The sequence below is a fragment of the Notothenia rossii genome, assembly GCF_949606895.1.
Source record: "Notothenia rossii genome assembly, chromosome: 1".
Classification (NCBI taxonomy): Eukaryota; Metazoa; Chordata; class Actinopteri; order Perciformes; family Nototheniidae; genus Notothenia; species Notothenia rossii.
The window spans coordinates 39,805,502-39,820,033 of record NC_136912.1 but is presented as its reverse complement, the minus strand read 5'-3'; the positions used below and the strand labels follow the sequence as shown (position 1 = coordinate 39,820,033).

General features: G+C 40.7%; 1 protein-coding gene across 4 annotated transcripts; it reads left to right on the top strand.

Moving 5' to 3' along the window:
* Positions 1-590: 590 nt before the first annotated feature.
* LOC307038183 (uncharacterized protein) lies at positions 591-14,154 on the top strand. Of its 4 annotated transcripts, none has more exons than XR_013807916.1 (8): positions 591-917; positions 4,132-4,220; positions 9,168-9,887; positions 11,771-11,839; positions 12,037-12,102; positions 13,218-13,268; positions 13,366-13,428; positions 13,791-14,154. XR_013807916.1 is itself a non-coding variant. In XM_079679505.1 (8 exons), exons 3-7 carry the CDS (start codon positions 11,160-11,162, stop codon positions 13,389-13,391), a joined length of 726 nt encoding a protein of 241 aa, XP_079535631.1. In that variant the 5' UTR covers positions 594-917; positions 4,132-9,887; positions 11,081-11,159; the 3' UTR covers positions 13,392-13,428; positions 13,791-14,154. The 4 variants fall into 4 exon arrangements, 2 of the variants coding, with proteins under 2 accessions (XP_079535631.1, XP_079535630.1); XM_079679505.1 differs by adding an exon at positions 11,081-11,673 and having other exon boundaries at positions 594-917; positions 4,132-9,887; XM_079679504.1 differs by having other exon boundaries at positions 594-917; positions 4,132-11,673.
* Positions 14,155-14,532: the final 378 nt, after the last annotated feature.

Here is a 14,532-nt window from a genome sequence, read left to right as displayed (position 1 = left end):
CTAGTTTCTGAACAGATACGAGGAGCTGTGAGCTCTGAGGGCTAACACTTTTCTTATTTTGGATTTATCCATGGTTAACACACTGAGAATAGGATTATCTATCTTCAGGGATATGCACAGAGCCGGAGACCGGTGATACATAATAATAGAGGCCTAATGATAAAACCATTTTTGATTCACTATGTTGAAAATGTTCACTTTGAAAGATTGTTAACTGTCCTAAACGTGATGCTATAGGAATAGCATCACATTGCAATGGGTTTTCATTTTAATATATTTAATATTAATATTGTATAATTCATATTTAAAAATGAAAAGTAGAATCAAATAGTTGTTTTCTTCTACTTTATCAGTTATATGGGTGTACAGTTACATTGTTCAAATATATGTATATATCTATCTATATATATATATATATATTGTGTATATATATACAGTTACATTGCTCAAATATATGCTCTGCTCTAGTGCAGAGAGAGTTCACAGCTTGTACAGAGTGGGGGAGGGGGAGGTGCTGCAGCTGCAAGTTGCAAGTTTAGTTTGCACCATGCTTTGCACACTTTGCAAACAGTATTATCAATGTTGCATTCATGGGGAATGGGAATAACACTTTCACTGTTTCTAGTTCAACATGAATGTGCAAGACTGCTAGAGTGCCTCGTGTTGGAGTCATTATTTCAAGATTAAACATCGTTTTAAAATGTCTAAATACAGTCAAGATTTTTATTAAGAGCGACTTCCTCCTCGTGTGGCATTTTTGAATAATTTCAAGTTTTACAATGGATATTTGTCGCTCAGTTTTGTACTCTCGTATTGACATTGAACGCGTCATCGGACCAGTCTCCCGAAACACGCATGAGGTCAGGAGGACGAGAGAAAACCGGAGAGACAATTACACAGTTTTACAACTATTTAAGGTAAGACCATTTTCATGTTTTAAGCTAGTCTAAAGAAAAGTGTTTGTTAAATTAAGTGTGGGCTGGCCGTCTGGTATATTTACTGAATTACGCTGTTTAGCTAACCACATTCAATGACTATGCTAGTTGCTAAGCTAACCTCTGAAACACGGGGCTTATTTCAAGGTAAAGTGTTTGTCCATCTCTCAATAAGTTAAACCAGACGTGTGTAGGTTTCAAGTTACACTGATATGGATGGAGATTTGCCTTAAAAGTATTTCTGTGACCAGATAAATAATCCGTGTGTAAATGTTTAATGTAAATGTAAGAAATGCAACTCTCAAAACTATTTTGCAATTATAAAACACCCAAAAAATGGTCGCTTTCTGCGAATTTTGCCATTTTGATTTCAAAATATGTAATTCACCTTAATCGTGTATATCAGATTAGTTATTATTTTTGAGGGGTGGGGGGTGAATGCAGTCAGCTGTCTGTCTGTTCCGGAGCAAAGCAAACTGCAGACAGGCTCCCGCACTAGCAAAATACAGACTTTCTCAGCCGGCACATTTCGATAACATGTTTCAGGGTTTGTACGGTCATCGAAAACCTGGAAATGTCATGGAAATTCAAAATGGAAATTCCAGGCCCTGGAAAAGTTATGGAAAACAATATTTTTCCCAAAGTTTTGGAAAAGTCATGGAAATGTAACTAAAATTGCGTCAAATATAATTTACATTTAATCTAATCGTCGAAATAATCTGCGGTCGCGAGCTATTATGCGACATCATGACGCGCATGTTGTCATTTTTTAATATATGAAGCGTGAGCTGTATGCTCGAGTCTTCCTGCCTGTCGGCTGAACTCTGCTGCTCCGATGACGGTCTAGCTTCAGCAGCTACATTACCTACTATGTAGACTGGACCGCTGGTGAACAGCTGTTAGAGCAGAGCTCCCGGTCGGAGTGGCAGAGCGTGATGTGAACTGAAAAGTGTTTCTGTCGCAATATTATTTAAGGAATCGTTGAGCTAGCTAACAAGCATACATTATCACTATCTGCTAACGTTAGCTTTATCCTTCGTTTTCTAATAGTTTTTTTCATAGGCTAAACAGAGGTTGTATACGTATAGATATTGTACTTTAGTAAAAGTAGAAGTACACAGATATTGTACTTGAGTAAAAGTAGAAGTATTCAGATATTGCACTTGAGTAAAAGTAGAAGTACTCAGGTCTTTTACTTGAGTAAAAGTAGAAGTACTCAGATCTTGTACTTGAGTAAAAGTAGAAGTACTCAGATCTTGTACTTGAGTAAAAGTAGAAGTACCAGAGTGTAGGAATACTCTGTTACAGTAAAAGTCCTGCATTCAAAATGTTCCTCAAGTAAAAGTATTATCATCAAAATATAGTGAAAGTAGCGACAGTAAAAGTAGTCATTGTGCAGATTGGTCCATTTCAGAATAATAGATATGATATGTTTTATAATGATTGATCATGAAATTGTTCTCAAAGCTGGTAAAGGTGCAGCTAGTTTGAATGACTTTGTATACTGCAGGGTAGCTTGTGGATTTACTCCAGGTGGAACTAAAGTCTGATTTAACACTTGATTATATTTCACATCATTCATCCACATCTGAGAAGTAACTAAAGGGATTAAATACATGTAGTGGAGTAAAAGTACACCATGTACCTCTGAACTGTAGTGGGGTAGAAGAACAAAGTATCAAAACATTGAAATACTTAAGTAAGAAGTAGGAGAAGTCATAGAAAAGTCATTGAAAATCATTGGTGAAAAAATGTATGAACCCTGATGTTTATAAAAGTGCTGGTAACGGGCCAAACCAACACATTCTCACTCGTCACATATTAACGACCGGTCAGGGCCCCTTCACGTCACCTTATTTCGCACTGGAAAGGAAATGTGTGTGCGTTATTGCAGATTAGTGTTGTCACGATACCAACATTTTGGTTTCGATACCGATACCAAGTCAAGAATTGCGATTCCGATTATTTTTCGATACTTTTCTTTAAAAAAGAGAGTCTTAAATGTAATTATTGTGCTTTATTTCACACCATAACCATAACACAAACTTTTAAACAAAGAGAACAATAAACTAAATAAATGACAAGAATTCGTATTAAATCAAATTAAGCATAATCTCAAACAACTTTTTTGTTTTATAAACCGTTTTATAAAATAACATTTTTAAAATATTTTATTAACATGTAATAGTAGGCTACAGTAATATCAATAATTATTGACAAATTGTACATTGCAGATCTCAGCCACATTGGTAAGTTAGCTAAAAAGATAGCCATATTAGACAGTTATCAGTGCCATTAATTGCCTCGTCAAACTACGAAAACGTTTGTTTGTCACAAAATAAATTACACTTGTTTGACTTCGATTTGAGGGCAGGGGCTGAGCATGATGTAATTATGTTATCTCTCACATTCGCTAACCGGTCTGTCTTTAAATTCTTTAAACAGCTCTGGATGCCGGTCGGCGGGCCCTTAGCCAAGTTTGATGTGCTCCCTTGGTTTGCAGGGATCTAAAACATGTCTCACAGACAGGCCTCGTGGTGTCCGTAGGCTTGCCCTCACTGTCAGAGATATTGCTCAAATACTTCCAAATTTCGCTTCTGGCGTCTTTTTTGTCAACAAGCCGAGGCGCAGCGGCAGTTGCGCTCCCACTTGCAGCCATGCTTCTGGTTTTCTCACATGATCTGGCAGCTAGTGCGTGGCCGCGTGCACGAGAAAGGGGAGGGGCTTAGAGCGTGCTTGAGAGGGGAGGGACTCCAGGCATGGCTGCAGTGCAGGGAGTGGAAGCAGAGCGCTGAACACACACGGCTCTTATTAAAACGGCGCTTTCTCACTGGAGTACTTCCCCCCGTCATTCTTAAAGTACCATACTAATGAAACGGAGGAATCGTAACGTTTTTAACGGCAGGGTATCGCGGTACCTTTCTAGTATCGGTACACCGTGCAACACTATTGCAGATGCGTTTGTTAGTGGTCAAATCTTTATTTGTATTTGAGAAAAATGTATTACATTAACAAATACACTATTACGCAAGTATTATTTATCTATTCTCACAAATCAAAATCATTAGGGGCCAGGCACTATGGCCTGTAGATTACATTTGCATTGTTTTAGCACATTTTACATTTGAATAAGTATACCTTTTTTAAATGGAACCTAATGTGCATGTTTTATTTGTGTTTGTCTTTGGTTTTCCAGAGCAAGTAAATATGAAGGAGCGCCAGGGAAGGAAAAGAAAACGTGAGGAAAGAACGAAAGAGAGCGAGGGAAGAAGAAGGAAGGAGAGCACTCTACACGGACCACTATTGCGGTAAGCATGTTGTAACTTCCGGTTGTTGTTGTCATCTCCGGGTATCCCGTGTGCCTGTTCTGTTGCTGATAGCTTGTTATCTTAACTTAATCGATCGTTTTAAAACTCTTGATCACGGCAACTGCCTGACGTTGTAATCACACGTTACTACAGCTTAAGCACTCACAAACTCTCCTTCTCTTAGCGACTGTAACTCCACAGTTGCCTACACTCTTTTCGGGTTTGCTAACGGTAGCTACTTTAGCTTGATAGCTAGCCATGGCTCTTTCCCCACCCTCGGGTGCTATTTCCTGCTCTAACTGTCTCATGTTTGGTTACTCCCCTACCTCCTTTACTGGTACCGATACATGTGTTAAATGTAGTATAGTTGTTAGGTTGGAGGCGGGAATCATAGCCATAGAAGCCCGGCTCCGCATCTTAGAAAATAACTCAGCTACAGTAAAGCCCATGTTAGCCGGTGCGGACCGGCAAAAGGTAGCTCCTCTTAGCCGTCCCCCGGCAACTCCCGAGCAGCAGGGAGAATGGGTGACTGTTCAGAAGGGGCATAACGCGAAACCCGCAGGTCCCCACCAACCCGTTCACGTATCTAACAGATATTCCCCACTCAGCGAGACACCCGCTGAGAAGCCAACTCTGGTTATTGGTAGCTCTATTATGAGACACGTGAATTTAGAGATCGAAGCGTCCACAGTCACATGCATTCCGGGGGCCAGAGCGGGCGACGTTGAGGCGCATCTTAGACTGCTGGCTAAAAATAAACGTAAATACAGTAGGATTGTTATTCACGTCGGTGGTAATGATGTTCGTTTACGCCAATCAGAATGCACCAAACTTAATGTGGCGTCGGTGTGTAGTTATGCTAAAACAATGTCGGACACCGTAATCTTCTCTGGTCCCCTCCCCAATCTGATCAATGATGACATGTATAGCCGCATGTCATCATTTCAGCGCTGGTTGTCTTGGTGGTGCCCAGCAAACAATGTGGGCTTCGTGAATAATTGGACAGCCTTCTGGGGAAAACCTGGTCTGATTAAGAGAGACGGCATTCATCCTACTTTGGAAGGTGCAAATCTCATTTCGGCAAACATTTCAGGGCTCTGTGGACTTAATCCATGACAAACTGGAGTTGAGACCAGGAGGCAGAGTCGCAGTCTTACACGCTTCTCTGCGCTCTCTCCTAGGCAGTCATCCATAGGAATCCCGACCCCAATAAAATACCCAATATTAACGGTGTGTGTGTCTGCCCAAGGACAATTTAAGGTAAAACCTAATAGAGGTGTCATACATAATAACCTAATAAAAGTAAATGTAACAACTACTACAGTGCAACAAAACAGGAAGATTAAATGTGGTCTCTTAAACATAAGATCTCTAGCATCTAAAGCAATACTGGTAAATGATTTAATATCAGATTATAATATTGATATATGCTGTCTCACTGAAACTTGGTTGAGACATGAAGAATATGTCAGCATAAATGAGGCCACTCCACCCAGCCATATCAATACTCATATTGCCCGAGGCACGGGCCGAGGAGGTGGAGTTGCAGCAATCTTTGACTCAAGTTTACTTATCAATACTAAACAAAAATTAAATTATACCTCCTTTGAAAGCCTCATTTTCAGTCTTACGCATCCGACCTGGAAAACTTTGCAGCCAATCTTATTTGTTACAGTGTACCGTGCACCAGGTCCTTATTCAGAATTCTTATCAGAATTCTCTGAGTTTTTATCAGCTTTGGTACTTAAAACAGATAAAGTAATTATCGTAGGTGACTTTAATATTCATGTTGACGATGATAAAAATAGCCTTACTGTTGCATTTAACTCTATATTAGATTCTGTTGGTTTCTGTCAGAGTGTAAATAAACCAACCCACTGCTATAATCACACTCTTGACCTTGTTCTGACTTATGGTATTGAAATTGAGCAACTATTAGTCGAACCGCATAATCCTGCTTTATCCGACCATTTCTTAGTAACTTTTGAAGTACTGTTACTAGACTACAAAGCATTAGCCAAAAGCTCCTGCAGCAGAAACCTATCTGTTAGTGCTATAGCCAAATTTAAGGAAGAGATTCCACCAATACTTAACTCGATAGCATGTCTGCATGTAGGGGAGGAAACTTATACAAAATGTACACCACCCCAAATTGATCATGTTGTTGATAGTGCTACAGATGCGCTGCGAATAAAATTAGACTCTGTTGCTCCTTTGAAAAAGAAGAAAATAAAACAACATAGATTAGCTCCATGGCATAATGCCGAAACCCGCAAAATAAAGCAAAAGTCGAGAGAACTTGAAAGGATATGGCGTTCCACTAAACTTGAAGAATCTCGTTTAATTTGGCATATTACTCTCAATGAATATAAGAAAGCACTGCGTAAAGCGAGAGCAGCATACTACTCTTCATTAATAGATGAGAATAAGAATAATGCAAGATTTCTTTTCAGCACTGTAGCCAGGCTGACAGAGAACCACAGCTCGACTGAGCCTTCTATTCCCATAGCACTCAGTAGTAATGATTTTATGTGCTTTTTTAACGATAAAATTGTTACTCTTAGAAACAAAATCAATGACCTCTTGCCTTTGACCAGTATAGTGTTATCAACAGCTCCCGGAAACGTAAATTCTAATAATATTACACTAGATAGTAAACTAGAATGCTTTTCAGCCATAAACCTTGAACAATTAAATTCAATGATTCTCTCTTCTAAACCATCAACGTGTATCTTAGACCCGATTCCAACTAAGCTGTTAAAAGAAGTTTTTCCATTAATTAGCACTTCTTTATTAAATATTATGAATATGTCTTTATTATCAGGCTATGTTCCAAAATCATTCAAAGTAGCAGTGATAAAACCGCTTCTTAAAAAGCACAACCTCGATCCAGAGGTTTTAGCCAACTATAGACCTATTTCTAATCTTCCGTTCCTCTCAAAAATTCTTGAGAAAGCAGTCGCAAAACAGCTGTGTGATTACTTAAGAAACTATGATTTATTTGAAGATTTTCAGTCTGGCTTTAGAACACAACATAGCACAGAGACAGCTCTGGTTAAAGTCACAAATGACATTCTAATAGCCTCTGACAAGGGACTTGTCTCTATTCTTGTCTTACTCGATCTTAGTGCTGCATTTGATACTATCGACCATGATATCCTATTGCAAAGACTAGAGCACTTAGTTGGCATACAGGGAACTGCTTTAGGCTGGTTTAGGTCTTATCTATCTGAACGCTCTCAGTTTGTACGTGTCAACGATGAATCTTCCATGCAAACCAAAGTTAGCCATGGAGTGCCACAGGGCTCAGTGCTTGGACCTATTTTGTTCACCCTATATATGCTTCCGTTAGGCAATATTATAAAGAATCATTCTGTAAACTTTCATTGTTATGCGGATGATACTCAACTATATTTATCAATCAAGCCTGATGAAATTAATCATCTAAATAAAATTCAAGACTGCCTCAAGGACTTAAAAACGTGGATGACCTTAAATTTTTTGATGTTAAACACGACCAAAACTGAAGTTATTGTACTTGGCCCGAAGAATCTACGAAACAAATTATCTAAAGATATATTAACTATGGATGGCATTAATTTGGCCTCCAGTGAGACTGTAAGGAATCTTGGTGTTATATTTGATCAGGATTTATCCTTTAACGCCCACATAAAATCAATTTCAAGGACCGCCTACTTCCATCTACGTAACATTGCAAAAATCAGGCATATCTTGCCTCAAAACGATGCAGAGAAACTAGTCCATGCATTTGTTACTTCAAGGCTGGATTATTGTAACTCCTTATTATCAGGGTGTACCAAGAAGTCAGTCAAGTCGCTTCAGCTGATTCAAAATGCTGCAGCTCGTGTACTAACCAGAGTTAGGAAAAGGGACCACATTACTCCTGTTCTGGCTGCCTTACACTGGCTCCCTATAGAACACAGGATAGAATTTAAAATTCTTCTTCTCGCCTACAAAGCCCTTAATGGGCAGGCGCCATCTTACCTTAAAGAACTCATTATACCCTATTGTCCTACTAGGGCATTGCGTTCCAAGAATGCAGGGTTGTTGGTTGTTCCTAGAGTCTCTAAAAGTACAATGGGAGCCAGAGCCTTTTCTTATCAAGCTCCACTTTTGTGGAATCAGCTTCCAGTTTGTGTTCGGACGGCAGACACCCTATCCGTTTTTAAGAGTGCGCTTAAGACCTTCCTTTTTGATAAAGCTTATAGTTAGGGCTGATTAGATTCAGCCCCTAGTTTTGCTGATATAGGCTTAGTTTGTCGGGGGACATCTTACTTCTTCCTTCTCTCTGTCTATACCTGTGTACTCTCATGTTCCGATTAACCCAGCTTCCCCAAATTTCTTTCTTTTTGGTGTCTATATACGCCGGGATCCGGAGTCATGGATGATCCTGCGGTCCTGTGTCATGGATTGAGAGTCCTGGATCTTGAGTCGTGGCTGCGGTCCTGGATCATAAGTCCTGGATGGATATCCTCGTGGATTCATCTTCTTATTATACATATATGCATTTCAAAACATTTGGACTACCTATGTTGCAAATGTATTATCTTTTCAATTTACACACGGCATCTATTGCACGTCTGTCCGTCCTGGGAGAGGGATCCCTCCTCTGTTGCTCTCCCTGAGGTTTCTCCCATTTTTCCCTTTAAACTGTGGGGTTTTCTCTGGAAGTTTTTCCTTGTACGATGTGAGGGTCTAAGGACAGAGGGTGTCGTATTGTCATACTGATATTCTGTACAAACTGTGAAGTCCACTGAGACAAATGTAACATTTGTGATATTGGGCTATATAAATAAACATTGAAAAAAAAAACATTGAAAGAGCGAAAGAGAGCGAGGGAAGAATAAGGAAAGAGAGCGAGGAAAGAGCAAAAGAGAGCGAGGGAAGAGGAAGGAAGGAGAGCGAGGAAAGAGCGAAAGAGAGCGAGGGAAGAAGAACGAAAGAGAGCGAGGAAAGAGCGAAAGAGAGCGAGGGAAGAGGAAGGAAGGAGAGCGAGGAAAGAGCGAAAGAGAGCGAGGGAAGAAGAAGAAAGGAGAGCGAGGAAAGAGCGAAAGAGAGCGAGGAAAGAGCAAAAGAGAGCGAGGGAAGAAGGAAGGAGAAGGATGAGGACTCTTGGACAGATTCAAGCTATGAACTGGAAAGTGAATATGTGCCGTCGACCTCTGATGATGACTCCTCAGCGAAAGAGAGCAAGGGAAGAAGGAAGGAGAGCGAGGGAAGAAGAAGGAAGGAGAGCGAGGGAAGAAGGAAGGAGAGGGAGGGAAGAAGACGGAAGGAGAGCGAGGGAAGAAGGAAGGAGAGGGAGGGAAGAGTGAAAGAGAGCGAGGGAAGAAGAAGGAAGGAGAGGGAGGGAAGAAGGAAGGAGAGGGAGGGAAGAGTGAAAGAGAGCGAGGGAAGAAGAAGGAAGGAGAGGGAGGGAAGAAGGAAGGTGAGGGAGGGAAGAGCGAAAGAGAGGGAGGGAAGAGCGAAAGAGAGCGAGGGAAGAAGGAAGGAGAGGGATGATGTGCCGTCGACCTCTGATGATGACTCCTCAGACAATAAGGACTGTAGTCTGAAGTCATCAATTCTTCCAAAAAAGGGTGATACATTCCAAAAGGATTGCACAACAATATTACCAAAAAACGTAAGTAATGAGGATGAAACTTGTAACACAGACCTTGACACAGAGGAAAGCGCAAGTTATAAAGATGTTGGATGTAGGTTGGAGGTTAAAGTTAAAACCTGCCTTAAGGGAAAAAGAAAGTGGGACAAAAGACATTTCTGTGTGTACTGCAAGAAGCCACAGAGTAAAATGGCCCGGCATCTACTGCGGAAACATAGCTCTGAACAAGAAGTTGCCATAGCCAAGTGTCATTCTCCATCATCCAAAAAACGTCGCCTAATTTTAGAGGGACTTCGAAGGAAGGGCAATTTTCACCACAACATTAATGTTTTGGAAACTGGACAGGGGGAAATTGTAACTTACAGAAGACCATCAGAACCTGCACATGCAGATGAATATTTGCCATGCAATTTGTGTTTTGCATTCTATAAAAAAAAAGAACTATGGAAACATGAGAAACGTTGTTGTGAAACAATGGGAAAGTTGGAGGTTAAGACCAATACCAAACATAGAGTTCAATCTGCTGCTTCATCTCTTCTACCATGCAGAGGAAAGATGTCAGGAAGATGCTCAAACATTGTCAACAAAATGATGATAGATAATGTGTCCCTTGAGGTAAGAAATGACGCACTCATTTGTGAGTATGGTGATAGACTTCTTGAAAAACACGGAAGTGATCCATCAAAAGATGGACATGTAAGTCAGAAGGTGAGGGAGTTAGGTCGATTTGTGCTTGCTGCCAAGTCCATTAACAACAATATCAACATATTACAAGATGTCTTGGTGCCACCCAACTTTAATTTGGCCGTACAGGCAGCAAAAAAAGCATCTGGTTTCACTCGGGCGAAATATAGGTATGTCACACCATCGCTTGCTTTGAAGTTAGGACACTCATTAAAGGCAGTATGTTGCATTGTGGTTGGGCAGCATGTGAAAGCTGAGGATGAGGCCGCTGCAGCCAGAGTAAAAAGCTTCTTGGGCTTGATAGATTCTGAGTGGGACCATTTTGTTTAACGCAGCGCACGAACAAACCTGGAAGAGTCCAGATGGAACAAAAAAGACATGATCCCATTAACAGAGGATGTGATGAAGCTTAACATAGCTTTGAAGTCAATAGAGAAAGAGGCAAAAGACAAACTTTTGGAAGGACCGAACCCTAAAGCATACAAAACTCTTAGTGAGTGCCTTCTTTCCCAAATAATTCTTTTTAATAGACGGCGGCAAGGTGAGGCAGCAAAAATACCCTTGCAAATCTACAACAACAGAACAAACGAGGAACCAAATGAGGATGTAATGAAGTGCCTATCAAAATTGGAACAAGACTTGAGTAAGGACTTTACCAGGTTGGTGATTAGAGGAAAAAGGGGGCGGAAAGTACCCGTGCTTCTCACTCAGGACATGACCAAATCACTCGACTTTCTCATTGAGCAAAGGAGTGAAGACAATGACATTTTAGATAGCAATGGATATTTATTTGCAAGACAGAACTCTGAATCTTATATCCGAGGTTCAGACTGTTTAAGAAAGTATGCTGCTGTCAGTGGAGCAAGGAACCCAGATACACTCACATCAACTCACCTGAGGAAGCACGTGGCTACAATGAGTCAGATAATGAATTTTAAAAATAATGAGTTGGACCAATTGGCAACCTTTATGGGACATGACATTCGTGTTCATCGCGAATATTACCGGCTAACGGAGAACACCCTTCAGCTCGCCAAGATGAGCAAACTCCTCATGGCAGTTGAACTTGGAACTGATGTCTACAGAGGAAAATCACTCGATGAAATAGATTTAGACTTAGAAAGTAAGTGAAAGAATGAGATTCCTATTAAAACTAAAGTGATGTTTGTGGCAGCATGAGGTGATTAACTTAATGTTATTATAATTTGTTTTCTCAACAGTGGCCATTCCTTCAAAAGAAGGAGCTCAACAGGCGGCACAACATAGTGAAAGTGATGTCCAGGTCTCTGGTAAGAGAACTTTTTTACCACCTCAAGACTGGATTTTTAACATTATTGTTTAATCTGCGGAGTACTTTCTAAATTCATCTGACATGCTGTCTCCAAATACCTGAAAAGAATCATGATTAAGCCTCTACCTGTTTTGTTGACAGTGGAACTGTCAGATAATAAATTATAGTTCCTGCTGATTTGTTCTTTCCTTGCAGAAGAATCTGATGTTCTGACATCACTGCAAAAACGCTCAGATGAGCCGAAAAGCCCTAAGACACCAGGTACATTCTTTCTCATTTTTGTTTCCTTCTGCTTTTGTTTAGCAACTGTGCACATCAGTTACATTAAACTAAATAATTGTATTGCGATTATATTTCAAATAGCTCAATTGGCAGGGCCACTATAGTAATGCCAAAACATTTAAAAAATATAACAAGCATCTGTACATATATACATTTATATTTTGAACAAAAGCAGAACAACACGTTTTCTTTTCAAGGAAAACAATCTTCTGTTTTGAAAATGAACAAGCACATTTCATTTACATTATAAAGACTAAAATAAAAGACGGGAGATTTAGGCCCAATCGCAAATCACCCCCTACACACTCCCCCTCCGTTTGCGCGTTCACGCGGAGGGTCCGCCATATTGAGGGCTGTTCCAAAGAAACGAGTGTGGAGCGGTGTGGAGGGGGAGTGGGCTATCAAGCCCTCAAACAGCGAGTCTGCAGCGGTGCTGACTTGAGACCGGTCTCTACCTGACCGGAGTCACGCTGTGTGTGTCCGTCAGGAAACACGCTGTTTACATGTAGTTCCAGCAAACATCCACTGATAAACTGCGATGTTAACAACCTCATGATAACCTCATATGTTTTAACTTAGGATCATACCTGTGTTTAGTCTAGAAAAAGGTAAATGTGTGTATTTTATTATAAAGTTGTGTATATTTACAGCCTGTTGCAAAAGCTAAGAAGCTTATAAACATCAGGTTTAAAACTAAAATAACTTTACAAAAAAGTAACACAATGAAAGATGTTTGGAGTTTTATTTGAGTTATTAATTTAAACTTTTTGTCAGAGATTCTGATTTGAAACCGTTGTTACATACAGTTAAGGCATTTCCTGTTTCTGGCGGAGAGAGGGGAGGCCGTCCCAAAGCTTGCTGCTGTATTTATACCCTTAACCCTTAATGGAGGGAGCCTCGTTGAGCTGCTAGTGTGGCTACAGTGTCACTCCGTCACGGAGGGGTAGGGTCGAGGGGGTGATTTGGGATTGGGCCATAATGTGGTATGTGAAGTGCTTCCTCCACACTGTCACATAGATAATATAAAATATAATGTTATAATATAATATACAGTATAATTATATGTTATATTTCTCCTCCTCCGCCCTTTAAAGCAAAGCGGTCCAACACTACGGCTACGGCTGAACTAATGGAGGATTCAGAAGGTATGAACATCACTTCAGTTTATTGCTGGGACACTTTGATATCTGTTAGCATGATGATTCAAAGCTAATGCTAAGGTGATTTCTTCTCTCCTTGTAGAAGAAGCCGACCTGACCTCCACATAGAGACGCTCGCAGCAGCCAAAGAGGGCTGAGACAGCAGGTACATTTCATGTACTCACAACAGGATTATATCCAATATCCATAATATGAATAGACACAATCTATAGAGAAACACATTTAAGAAGTCAAGATGTATATTTCTGCTTGACCTGCCCTTTAGCAAGGCACTAACTTCTATTTAAGCTTTATTTTGTCATAAATCTATATTTACTTTTTTTTTATTTGTGTTTTGATGCTTACAGAGATAACGGTTGTTAGAGATTTTTATACTACCAAGCTGCCACCAAGCACATACACTCAAAACCACAATTCATCCATAAACAATATAAATTAATTTGCTGGACTGAATAATTGTTCCAACAATGAGGACGACCTCTTTTACATTTGTGATTTCTGTTTCAGGTGTAAAAGGAAGTCGCAGGCCTTGGACCTCTGAAGAAAAAGCAGCAGTCCGGCGCCAACTCGGAAGGTTCATCACACTCCAAAGGGTGCCTGGAAAAGAACCGTGTGTAACGGCTCTGGAGGCAGAACCTGTGCTGGAAGGTTCATCACACTACAAAGGGTGCCTGGAAAAGAACCGTGTGTAACGGCTCTGGAGGCAGAACCTGTGCTGGAAGGTTCATCACACTCCAAAGGGTGCCTGGAAAAGAACCGTGTGTAACGGCTCTGGAGGCAGAACCTGTGCTGGAAGGTTCATCACACTACAAAGGGTGCCTGGAAAAGAACCGTGTGTAACGGCTCTGGAGGCAGAACCTGTGCTGGAAGGTTCATCGCACTACAAAGGGTGCCTGGAAAAGAACCGTGTGTAACGGCTCTGGAGGCAGAACCTGTGCTGGAAGGTTCATCACACTACAAAGGGTGCCTGGAAAAGAACCGTGTGTAACGGCTCTGGAGGCAGAACCTGTGCTGGAAGGTTCATCGCACTACAAAGGGTGCCTGGAAAAGAACCGTGTGTAACGGCTCTGGAGGCAGAACCTGTGCTGGAAGGTTCATCACACTACAAAGGGTGCCTGGAAAAGAACCGTGTGTAACGGCTCTGGAGGCAGAACCTGTGCTGTGCAGTCGGAGCTGGAAGGACGTGAAGAACCAAGTTCACAATTCCATTACTGCCCAAAAAAGAAAACTACTGTAGTTAATTTCAGAA

Bases quoted from the DNA above. Each gene is read 5' to 3' on its own strand.
- LOC307038183 (XM_079679504.1), top strand. From the start codon at position 10,929: ATGATCCCATTAACAGAGGATGTGATGAAGCTTAACATAGCTTTGAAG. The intron at 11,840-12,036 runs GTAAGAGAACTT...CTTTCCTTGCAG, and splicing joins AAGTGATGTCCAGGTCTCTG to AAGAATCTGATGTTCTGACA. The intron at 13,269-13,365 runs GTATGAACATCA...CTCTCCTTGTAG, and splicing joins ACTAATGGAGGATTCAGAAG to AAGAAGCCGACCTGACCTCC.